The sequence below is a fragment of the Odontomachus brunneus genome, unplaced genomic scaffold, assembly GCF_010583005.1.
Source record: "Odontomachus brunneus isolate Ranch 3 - 2012 unplaced genomic scaffold, Obru_v1 Obru_scaffold_148, whole genome shotgun sequence".
In the NCBI taxonomy this organism is placed as follows: Eukaryota; Metazoa; Arthropoda; class Insecta; order Hymenoptera; family Formicidae; genus Odontomachus; species Odontomachus brunneus.
This window is the reverse complement of record NW_022639598.1, coordinates 207,463-219,345: the sequence shown is the minus strand read 5'-3', so window position 1 is coordinate 219,345 and position 11,883 is coordinate 207,463. Positions and strand designations below refer to the sequence as shown.

The 11,883-nt window shown below is 41.0% G+C and overlaps 2 protein-coding genes across 2 annotated transcripts in view; both read right to left on the bottom strand.

The window, feature by feature from the left end:
- The window catches only part of LOC116850524 (disheveled-associated activator of morphogenesis 1), a 92,162-nt gene extending 91,630 nt beyond the window's left edge, over window positions 1-532 (bottom strand). The window contains exon 1 of the mRNA XM_032828913.1: window positions 105-532. The gene's annotated coding sequence lies outside the window, so the exon portion shown is untranslated. The remainder of the gene's footprint in view (window positions 1-104) is intronic.
- A 2,954-nt stretch (window positions 533-3,486) lies between these two features.
- Window positions 3,487-11,883, bottom strand: part of LOC116850535 — a 14,319-nt gene continuing 5,922 nt past the window's right edge. Inside the window, exons 6-16 of the mRNA XM_032828934.1 lie at window positions 11,293-11,547; window positions 10,922-11,234; window positions 9,984-10,823; window positions 8,612-9,121; window positions 7,991-8,199; window positions 7,641-7,779; window positions 6,984-7,258; window positions 6,197-6,562; window positions 5,258-5,605; window positions 3,993-4,146; window positions 3,487-3,884 (exon numbers count right to left, since the gene is read on the bottom strand). Coding sequence (XP_032684825.1) covers window positions 3,661-3,884; window positions 3,993-4,146; window positions 5,258-5,605; window positions 6,197-6,562; window positions 6,984-7,258; window positions 7,641-7,779; window positions 7,991-8,199; window positions 8,612-9,121; window positions 9,984-10,823; window positions 10,922-11,234; window positions 11,293-11,547 — 3,633 coding nt within the window. The 3' untranslated portion in view covers window positions 3,487-3,660. The remainder of the gene's footprint in view (window positions 3,885-3,992; window positions 4,147-5,257; window positions 5,606-6,196; window positions 6,563-6,983; window positions 7,259-7,640; window positions 7,780-7,990; window positions 8,200-8,611; window positions 9,122-9,983; window positions 10,824-10,921; window positions 11,235-11,292; window positions 11,548-11,883) is intronic.

Here is an 11,883-nt window from a genome sequence, read left to right as displayed (position 1 = left end):
CCCCTGCAATGGCTCGGTGTGTTGTTGGGGTAGCGCCCTATGATTCGCGAGGCGAGCGGCCGTTTCGGATAACGAGCCGCGGAAGAGGGTTCGCAGAGCCTTACCCGGGTCTCCCGTGGGCCGCGAAACGCGGGGGATATCTCCTGGTCGCGCCGGTCGGGACGCGCCGATCAATAGGAGGCGAAAAGGCACCACATGTCCCGGTGGCTTCTCACGCCGCGGCAGCGTTCACAGGATCACCAACGGCGGCGGGCATCTCCGACAGCGTCGCGTCGCGTCGCGTCGTTTACGTTACCGGGCTGGAGCTGCCGGAGCTCTCTTCCGCAGAGCGGATGTTTCCGATGCTTTCAGCGGGTCGGCAGGACGGGACGAGTCGCGGCTACGAGAACGAAGCCGATGCGGTGACGGTCGGACGCGATCGCGACGTCAACGGAGGCGTCGGGACGGTCGTAACGTGAAAGCTGAGAAAAGTCAGGATACTGGCCTCCTGCCATCGAAGAGACCGTCGACCCGGCGCGACGCGGCGGCTCTGATTACGGGACGACGCACTGCGCCGACGTCACACAACGACGTCGACGTCGACGTCGTCGTCGTGGTCGTCAAGGCGACGGCGCGCGCCGGCTTTTCTTTCTCGGCCCGCGCGCGCATGCCAGCGCCTGTCGACGAATCGACCTCTCGATCCGGACCCGCCGCGAGATATCGCGGCGCGAAATTGCGGAGCGTCACGAGCGACGCGAGAATTCCCGCACGTAGAAAGATGCGATTCTACTGCTGACAACAGCGGTTACTCATTTTACTGTCCTTCTTTTAAGTAGGAGAGAGTCGCCAGAATCATACCTCATTACTCTTTTCCCATTTCTTTTCATCTTTGTAGCACACACGCGCAAAATAAGATAGAATCTGAAGTTTGAACATTTTTTGTTTATATTCCTCATTGCTCACTTATTCCCCATTTTAGTTAGGCCCTCGTTAAGTATCCGTCATATTCAATAATAATGAAGAGATTGAGGTACGGTTTAAAAGATCAGTACGACTTTGGCAGCTTTCCCCTAATGGCTATCTTTAACAAAGAATATTTTTTCTTGATAATAATCTTAAAATATATTTATCACAAATCTTTGAAAAGCTTATTATCATGTACTCAAAAGAATAATTTATTCTCCTTACAGAAATATTATAAAATTTTTCCCAAGAAAAAATAGATTCAACTCTATGTAGTAAGCAAATCGAATTCTTGTTTTAAATTAATATTTTTATACTTGTTAAAATGTATTTGGTATAAATTTAATGTGATAAACTTGATAGATTTGTGTGCGGGTATATAAACTTACGAAATACTTGAAACAAGTAACATTACTTGAATGCAATATGCACTTTCTGTGCGTGGCGTATTTCTCCAGAATCACAGTTTTTACCCGCGAATTTTCTCCAGGCTTAGGAAAATGACGAGTTGTCCCGTTGTCATGTTATGCGATTTACTTGCGCGAGGATAAACGATGGCAGATGCGGGAGATGAGATTACGTTGTTACCTCGGGGTTGTTTTTTTACGATTATTTCCGCGGATGACCGCAAACATGTCCGTCCGTGCACACGTACCCGTCTCTTTGTATCGTGACCGCAACCCTGCGAGACAACCTTAGCTTCTTTAATGAAGCTTATCACATTTGTATTATTTATCGACCGAAGGTAGCAAAGCGTAGAGGCAACTTCGCCGCTGAGCAGCGAGCAACCAACGATAAACGTCGCCGGGAGCACCGACAAGCGCTGTAATCGAACGTCGAGTGGTTATCATACACATGCGCGCATAATTTACGGACTTTATTACATCAATACTTTCGGGTGAAATTTTCATTGTGTCAAAATTAATTGTCAGTTTAAGGTAGCGCCTCTTATTACAGGCCAATTATTTGCACAAACTCAAAGTTCCCCAAAGTTGGTAGAATCGTCGGGGAGCAATTAATTCTCCAAACAAACGGATTATTCGGTGTCTGATTGGAATGATTAGCAATTTGAGTTAAATGCTGCGACACTCTGGAACAATAATGGATCGCGTTTTTTGCTCAGAGAGTTGGCGGTCGGTGAAGCCGCAATTTCCCCTCGTGAAATCGCAAACAGCGCTTCTCTGCCGCTTATTAATTGCCTATTGAAGCAATGACGAATTCGCACGAGATTCCATACGAGTACAGCGGCGCACACCAAGCAATCAGCATCGTTCTGAGAGCGAAACGAGGCGCATTAACCTAAGCCTACATCGCCCGACGCGAGTCATAGTGTCTGTAGGTCAGGAGGGCGCGAGTCGCATTCCACAGAAGGTGCTGTAAATCCCTCTTCCTCGCCAAACACTTCCGAATACGCGGCGTATTATCACGGATGATAATTTCACGGATTATTCTAATTTTACGGATTATTATTGCGGACGATAATTTCACGCTGAGACGCGCCCGACGATGCGTTCATCCGAAGTCTGCGAGCTGGAGGGAGCCGCGAGCTCCCAATTCGCATAGAGTCATTCACGTGTTATCGGAGCACCGTCGGGGAAGATCACCGTGGAGAAATCACAAATGGATATTGCGTTTCTTGCGTCGTGTTTTCTATTAAATCCGCGACGGCAACGTAACTCTCGGCCGAGCGATGCAATATTTCATAAGGCATCCGCGCGGAACGCGGCGGGGGAGCGGCGAAGGGAAGGACAAGGGGCATGGCGAATTCCGTTTACGCTGAGAGATCGATTGCACGTGGAAGAAGGAACGCGGTAATGACAATGACGTTCCGGCACGTGAGTAAGCTACTGTCGCTTCCGCGAGTGTGAACGTAGATCGCCGCCAGGCACCGAAAAAGAAAAGAGACTTTTTCCACTGCGCGCCATTCTCGACAGAGTGGAAAAAGTCTCGAGACGCGCCGACCGTGTGACCACGAAAATGCAAAGAAAATTGCAAGATAGATGGTGCAATCCTGAAAGCAATGAAGCAGCAGCGTCGACCAGCTCTCGCTTCTTCTTGCCGCGCGAGATGAACGTACGAACGAACGAACGCAGCGCGATCTCTCTCGCGACAGATTGTTAATTAAAATTGATCAGTAAGTAGGGATGAAAAAGCGATAACAACTCGCTATTGCAACTTAGAAAGCGAATTAATATCTTTACATTTTGACATATTTCTAAGTATCACATTATACGAAGTTACATATCGTGACTTTTCCACTTACAATATTAAGTACTACTGCACTACTGCAGGAATGCGCCCGCGATTCACAATAATTACATGCAATCGGTAACATATTAAAATTACTTGTAAAGTTCTGGTGAAATTCAATAGGTTGATACATGATGTTTTTAAGAGCCAGACACAAATAGTCTAGTGTTACATAAAAAAGAATACAACATAACTTTACCATAAACACATGTCCAAATTTATATGCATTATAATATGTATTTATTATAAAGACATTATTAAAGTATTCTTTTTATATAACACTACTAAAACGTATTGATCTACTAAAACGATTTGTAATTTATTATTAACAATTCAATCTCCAACGAAATGCATTCAGAGTACACCATCACATTGAGCGCCGTTTTTTCACGATTAAAGTATTAATCCAATGTAACTTTAAGTATAATCCAATGTATCTCGCACATCACGTACCCATGCTCGCCTCTTTTAATGTCTCGGACACGCTATCATAGAACAGGAGTCCGTAGAAGTTAGAGTTGTCCAATCCAATCTTTCACCGTGCATCTTTGCTTCCAAGATCGTTAATCGATTCCCGCTCACCGCAGCTAAGTAGTGTCTCTTCTTCATATACGTGTACTTCCTCATTCTAAACTTGTACAATTGGTCAGCCTTCATTTTAATCGAGTTCCTATAGACGAAGCCTTCGATACCTTGCAACAAATTTCACGAGGTGTAAGTCGATCAAATTATGGTACATCGATTTCCCCTTTGAGGTTCTATTTTGATTTTCGTTTTAACTTTAGAATGTAAATTTTTACCTCGATATTCATAGATCTGAATAGTCTCGTTATTCTCGATAAAGATCAGCAATGTCTCGACGAATCCGTCGAAATTCAGTATCAAAATGGATTTTGGTCGATGCGCATTTATAATTTGCAAGATCTTCGTTTGCGAAGCGTCATTCCTCCAAATCTTGATGAAACGATTCAATTAGCATACCAGGATCACGACGGAATAGCACAGGTTTCACACGTGCGCGGAAACAGTGTCCTGCTTCGCGTTATTATCCATACAGCATAAAAATGTCCAAAGACATAAATATCCAAAAGACATCTTACAAATAAACCTACCCAAAAATTACACTCCGATTTCTTTCTAATTTGGCACAAATGTAAAAGTACAAAAAATATTTAGGTCATATTTTCTCATTTTGACCCACTTTGAATTTCATGGGCAGTTTATAGCTTTTTAATGTTCTTACTCTTATCATCAACAAGTGCAACAAAAATGCATAAGAAATAAAATTGAATACAAGATATAGGCGTTTTTGGTTTGCTGATTATGAATATGAAATCAAATGTGTAAAATTATTTGTATAAATAATAAAATGTTTAAACAAAACATGTAAAAAGTTAAAAAAAATTATTTATACAAATAATTTCTCAGTTTGACCGAGATTCAAACCATTTTTGACTAATTTGACTAATTTGACTAATTTAGCACAGATTTGAAATATTTCGGTTTGAATCTCGGCTAAAGAAATTTAGAATGGCTCGTGTCTCAGTTATGCCGATTTTGTTAAAATTTTAATTAAAATTGCCGGATTTCTCTCTCTCGTTTTGGCCGAGATTCGAACCATTTTTGACTAATTTAGCACAGATTTGAAATATTTCAGTTGAAATCTCGGCTAAAGAAATTTAGAATGGTTCGTGTCTCAGCTATGCCGATTTTGTTAAAATTATTTAACTATATCTTATATTCAATTTTATGCATTTTTTATGCATTTTTGTTGTACTTAACGATAGGAGTGATAACATTAAAAAGCTATAAAATGTCGGTGAAACTCAAAGTGTGCAAAAATGAAAAAAATATGACTTAAATATTTTTTGTATTTCTACATTTGTGCCAAATTAGAAAGAAATCGGAGTGTACCTTTTGGGTAGGTTTGCTTGTTAGAGACGTTTGAAAAATTCGTTTACTTACTTAAAATGTCTTTAAAGGATATCTCTAAGATGTATTTTAGACATTTGTACTGTTTGGATATTTTTGCGCGATCTCGAAATAGATCTTGCTCTTAACTTACGTATATGTGATTTTGGCTGATTTCTGCATTGTAATAGACGTACTCTTCCCTCTCGAAAATACCCACTCTGAAGCTTAATAGATTGCTACAGTTGAGACAGTCTCTTAGAGATATACCGGTCAAAGATCTGCTTTGCAGTTCGTGAATGTAACTCTGGTTTACCGACGTGATCGAATCGTTATATAAATTCGAGTTTGACCTCTCCTCCTCCAAAGAGACCAGAGCTTTCAAAATGTTCAGCTGCAGGTCCGATTCCGGCACAGTTTCGTGATCATCGTGAATCATTTTTATGTACGTATTTTCGAATGTCCTAAAATAATTGGTGACATTGCCGAGCTCCATCACATGCTACGAGAAAAATAACAGCGAATAAAGCAATCGATCGGTTTTATTCGAGAAATGGCTAAGACGCCCTTTTGTACTCGCACAGTTAAGAATGTCGCTTATGGGGACTGGAGAGTCAGATTGCCTGAAAATCGTGCTTGTTTTTTTACAATTTCTTATAACAAACTGAATGAATATTCGAAAGTGTTATTTTGTATCTATACAACATATAAAGAGAAGAAAAATATAATTTTGATGATCAAATACTCAATATAAATGTATGGTACATGTAGTTAAAATATATTTCGTTTTTCTTTTCAAGGTCGTCATTTTGCAGTAATATCTTGACTCCCGGTGGTTCAATTAAGCTGAATTTTAGATAGAAAATTTCCGTAAGCTTGTCGTTATCGTGTGAATCACTATAATAGAAATTGAGTAAAAGTTAACAAAATTGCAAATATCTTAATGGAATATTATTAAATTTTCAGTTCTTTTATAGTAAAAAAGTTAATATTTCAAAATTAAATATTTTCACGTTTGTCAGTGGTTTATCTCCAGTCCCTTTAAATCGCTTTAAAAAATTACGTCACACCTGTATTTTTGCGATAAACTCACCATCAGCTTGTTGTTTTCTAACCTCCATATATTGTTCAGGTGTTTGCCGCAGGCGTGTGTCGCAATTGTAAGTATGTACATCTTGCGATTCATTGTGTAAAAGACCCATCGATCGATTAATCCGACATCGGACACTTGGTCGACTATTGCGAAACCGGCCGAAGTATATTGCAAGAGCGTCATGCTGCAGTTGTCGTGGTTTACCAACAAGTATCCCAAATTGTCCGAATCGATAATACGGATGTTGTGAATATCTCCTTCAAACACCACTACTTTCACATAATCGAACGTGTCGAATTTGTATATCTGATCTGCAGAATTGCACTTGAGCACATTTAAACTCTTGCACACGCTATTTAGCTTTTCCTGCGGAATGTACGTTTTAGTTGGACAAAATTCCTTTTGAAAGTACGAAATGGCTTTATTGAAAAAATTATTACGAATTAGGAGCACTGAGAAAAAGATGTTTGATGCTTGTAACTGTGTGATCACATAAAGAAATGTTTCTATTTCTATTATTATGAGAATTATAAATTGTAGTCAAGAGAACTATTCTTTTGTTATAATGTTAGCGATGATAATATCTTTTATGTATTTCATCACTACTGTTTCCGCGTTAAAATAACCAAAAAATATGATTGAAGCGAGAAATAACTGTAACTTCAGTTAAACTAATCATTTCTTGTCTCAGTAAGGAAGGAATGATGTATTTTCTCGTCGTGTCGTCATGAAAACGTTGGTAGAAAAACGAAAGTCCGTGATACGATTTAGGAGAAGTTTTCCTTACATCCGTTTCCTCAATAATGGCATTTATTTGGACGCGTTCTTTCGCTAGGATGGCCAACGCTTCCGTGATATTAACTCCGCTTAAAATTTCAGTTCCGTTAACATTTTTCTCGAAGGTGACGTTTCCGTGTACCCTCCATTGTCCGAATATAGTCTGTTTCTCGCCTTTCTTCATTACTGCTGTTCCTTGCCAATGAGCCAGGTCTATATCGTTTAGAGTACCCAAAATTCTGAGACTCTTGTCGAGGATCACCGAACCTCCGAACGCAAAGTTTCCTAAAAGCAAAACAAAATAACAGAAAAAAATGACGCTGATTGTATACGTGTCGTTGTGGTCAAAGATTTCAACCCTAAATTTCTGAAACGTCGAGAAAATACGAAGGGCGATTACGTGTTTAGTAGAGTTTTCCTCTTGTCCGTTTCTATCAACTTTGGCAAACTTAACCGGCTGATTATTCCAACTGAATTGACCAATCGCATTTCTCGTTAGTCAGAATTGACAGATGCGAATTGACAGATGCGACTCCGAATTGACAGTCAATTCCGTTGGGATAACTAGCCGGTTAAGTTGACTAAAGACGATAGAAAGGAGTATTTTAATGTTGCAGGTGTGTTCAGCGATATCACGTATCTTATTCCGTACAATTCAACTTCTTACCAATTAGAGTCTCGTTGGTATTTACGAAAACAATTTGGTTGACTTTGAAATGGTTTATAGTATAAACATCGAAGTCGCTATACGCGTAAACGTTTCCTCGGATCTTTATGGTCCCCGTGATGTTCTGATCTTCGTGTATCTGCAAGGAAAATTAACTGTCATCAACTCTGAGAAGACTTCTGTTATGTAATAATAATAAATATAATATAAATAGGAAACTGTTAACCCTTTTCGTGAGGTAAATAAAAAGTCACGCCCTGAATTATGTGGCGTTTTTAAAGTTTCACATTCTCGACTTATCGTTACGTGTATCTCATGATAAAAAGTGACGCTACTCCACGTCGACGTACCGTGAAAGTGTCCGTGTAGATATCGTTCAGAATGTAGTTGTTTACACGCCCCTGCCAATGGATGTTTCTGTAAGTGATATTGAAAGAATGGACATCTTGCAGGATGAACTGATCCGTATGCAACGGTATCAGCTCGTCCATTCTCAGGTCGTTGACCTGCGTGACTTTTACGCTCGCTTGGAAAGTCACATTGTCGAGTGTCATCCGCTCTGAAATACAAAATGTTCCCCATTAAACGGCGAAATCGCTCGGCGTAATAGTCGACGTCCTGTGCGCCATCACGCGAATGTTACGTGGATACCCGGTTTACTAACCGCAATGAAGCGTGTTCCTTGGAGCGGCGTATGATTATCGGTCGCAAACGACGCGCGGCGAACTATTATAATCGCGACACGTCATCTGCGAGCAGACTTATCGCGGGGCAGAGCGTGTCGTTGTAAGACCACGGCCGTTCGACAGCGAGATTCTGAAGATTAGCTTTCGAATCATTCTGGGCGAACATTCGTCACGACGCATTGCGAAACACGAAGCACTAATTTGGTTATGCGGAAGCACAGAGAATATGGATATTCGCTCTCTCGGCACAATGACGTCATCTTCATTTTATGTGAAAATAATTACCCTCAAAACTAACGGGTGCGTTAAGAAGAATGGCGTTCTCCCGTAAATCCTTCATATCGACTCCCATGATGGTGCTTGCTTCTAATGTCTTCTTTGCTACGAGATTTCTTCTTATGTGAACGTCTTCTTTGAACACTACTCGAGAATCGATTGAGAATGGTTCATCGATGTAGACGGCTTTCTCGCGGAACCTGAGCAGATCCAGGTCGTCCAGGCTGCTGTCGATAGTGAATTCATCGTAGAACGTGATCGGTTTACTGAACAATTTCGCCCCGGATATCGTGACGTTCGAGTCGTTTTTAACGATCGCCCTTTGCAGAAAATTGTCAAACAACGATCCCTGAATCGGTCCGTCCAGTCTCGCGATAGAGACGTTCTCGGTGAAGTGGAAGTCGCCGCGAAGAGCGTAAGAGTTATTTCCGAGCGGCTTGAATCTGTCTGTAAAATCGCGGAAAAACATGTTTCCGATCTTGCCGGTAGCGTTGAAGCTGTTCAACACTGTGATCGAACCTAGAAAGATGAATTTTTATTTTAGTCCACTGTGAAATCGAGAAATTGAAGTTAAAAGGGGAGATTGAATAATTTTTGGTTTTAAATAATTAATTTTAATTATATTAAAGCATGAGATTTCAATTGGTAATAATTGTTAAAATTTAGTTTAAACTAAATGCAAAATTTAGACCCGTTCCACAACTTATTTTATTTGGAGTTTATCTTGTTAAAGGCCTATCCAGACAAACTTGCATTATGCACAAGGAAATTGATTAATCTAATGTAAATTATGTCTAATATAGTAAGAGGCGTCCTTTTGCGCGAATCATGATTGATTGATTTGCATATTTGCAATATGTGATTATGCAAGTTTTTCTGGATAGGCCTTTAACAAGTTAAACCGCAGGTAAAGTATAATTAAAAATGTAGTTGTGGAACCGGGTTTAAGAGTTGTCTATCAAACGTTAACACACGTGGATTACATATGAACACAGAAAAAAAGAGTTGTTACATATGGACAACTAAATATAATTTGCTGTGTTAGCCACTTTTTCTTAACTGCAAGAGCCAATTTCCTTGCTATGGTAACAAGAAAATCTACTCCTGCAACAAAAAAGGTAACTAAAGCAGTAAATTATGTCCATCTGTAGCAAATTTGCTGTGTTAGCCACTTTTCTTGCCGTAGGAACAGATTTTCTTGTTATTATAGCAAGAAAATAGGTTTCCGCAGCAAAAAGGTAGCTAACACAGCGAATTATGTCTAACTATCCATACGTAGCAAATTAGTTTGCTGCTGCAGCAAATTATTTTTTTCCGTGAAGCATTAGCGTAACAATATCTGAAGCGCACGACACAATATTTGTTACAAGATTTTGCATACCTTTTACATAAACTGGTTTCTTTAGCTCTTGCTGTCTGTCGGGATCCAGAATGTCGTCTACGAAATGACCGTTCACGAATTGCACGTTTAGAAATTCGCACGTGACGTTCCCGAGCGTCTTATTGCCTGTGAACGTGACATTTCGGTCGGTCTTCCGTACAGCGTCGTCGACAAATTCGGACAGATTTCGGCCATTCACGAAGCCGAGCACCGTCAAATTGTCGATCGTCACGTTCCCGCGGAAAATTACGGGCTTCATGCTGCGTGGGTCGTAAATGTCGAGAATGTTGCGCCCGTTGATCGAAGACACGCTTAATTGTCCTGTCACCTGCAGGGACTGCAACGTCTCGTTTCCGCCGACGACGCGGTCGTAGAGGAATCCCGCGTGCGTCAACAATCGATTCAAGTCGCGTATCGGCACGCCGTTGACGAGCTTCGCGTCTAAGACACCGATCTCCAAATTGTTGACCACCAAAGAGCCCGTCAGACTCTGTCGCGTGGAGATTGTTAACACGTGCTTCGCCAGATCGGTGTAATTCCACATTCCATTGATAGTGTTCGGCGTGATCTCGTCGGTCTTTAACGTCGAGAGTGTCAAATTCTCGAAGTACACCCTCCGGAAGCTTTCGTTCAGCTTGTCGAAGAAAGTCTCGGCCGTGATAGTTAGCCCTATAGTCTTGAAGGAGATCTCGTCGACGATAGGTGGCTTCATGAATAGAAGTATCTTCTCCATGCAGCCGGAGGAGACGTTCTGTTCGTTGATTATATAATCTTCCAACTTGTTCATGGCGCCAAGACTCACATTACCGAACGTAACGTTCGCCGATATCCTTTTCAGGTCTGAAAGGAGTTAGTTGAGCTCCAATTTTTCAGTGAGATGTAAACGCGAGTCATCGAGGCTTTCGCGATTGAATAATAATTGTAATTTAGACACTCACTAGGGAACTGTTGATCGGCGTCGAGGTGTACAAATTCCGAAAGCGCGTGACCGTTAATTTGCGTGACTCGGATCATGGACTTTAAAGTAACGCCACTCAAGAACTTCTTGTTCCCCGTAATTGTCGCGTTCGTCTCGTTTTTTAGCAGAAGATCATCGAAGTCCGACCACGTTTTAGCGTCGATCGAATCTCGCAACACGATATTTCCCATGACGATCAGATTCTCAAAAATGACGTCCGTATTGAGCGTGTTGGTCTCGTTGAGCGAATCTTCGAGATTGGGTGCATTGATGCCTGTTATGTTTCCGTCGACCTGCGATTATGTCACGTGTATACGCGTGATCGCCAAACGCGAACCCGCGAAATCTTACCTGGAAAACTCCATCGATCTGCAGATTCTCGAAAGTAATCTCTCGATCGAGAACCTCGTGTCTGCTAACAATGATAAAGTCGTCGATGTCTACGTCGTTTATTTTGCTGACATTTATCAAATTCATCGCGGACAAGGTAGAAAAGAATTTTTCACCCGTAACGTTCACAGGACTCCAGCTGTGCCTTGGAACAAAATCCCGTGGATATTGCAAATCATTCAGTCGCTCGACAGTACCCGCGTCGACAATAATTTGCTAAAAAAGAAACGTGCCTTAATTACGCGATTCTGGTGTGCAGAGTGTCCAATAAGTCGCGCTACAATATCATATCCTCTTATGAGGAAACAAATGAGAAACGTGGAATAAATGTTATTGAACCAGTTGTACTGAAATATAAGTACGTGTACTGCTTTTGCGCAAAGAATCATTTTTCTCTAAACGATCACACGAGAGAATCATTAAGATAAAAGTACTAATGCGTGGACACTAATAACATTGATATCTAACTCTGGACATTCTTGCTGTTTTAGTTTTCAAGTACGAATATTTAAACTTTTAACGTAGAATATGTATATATATATATATATATAT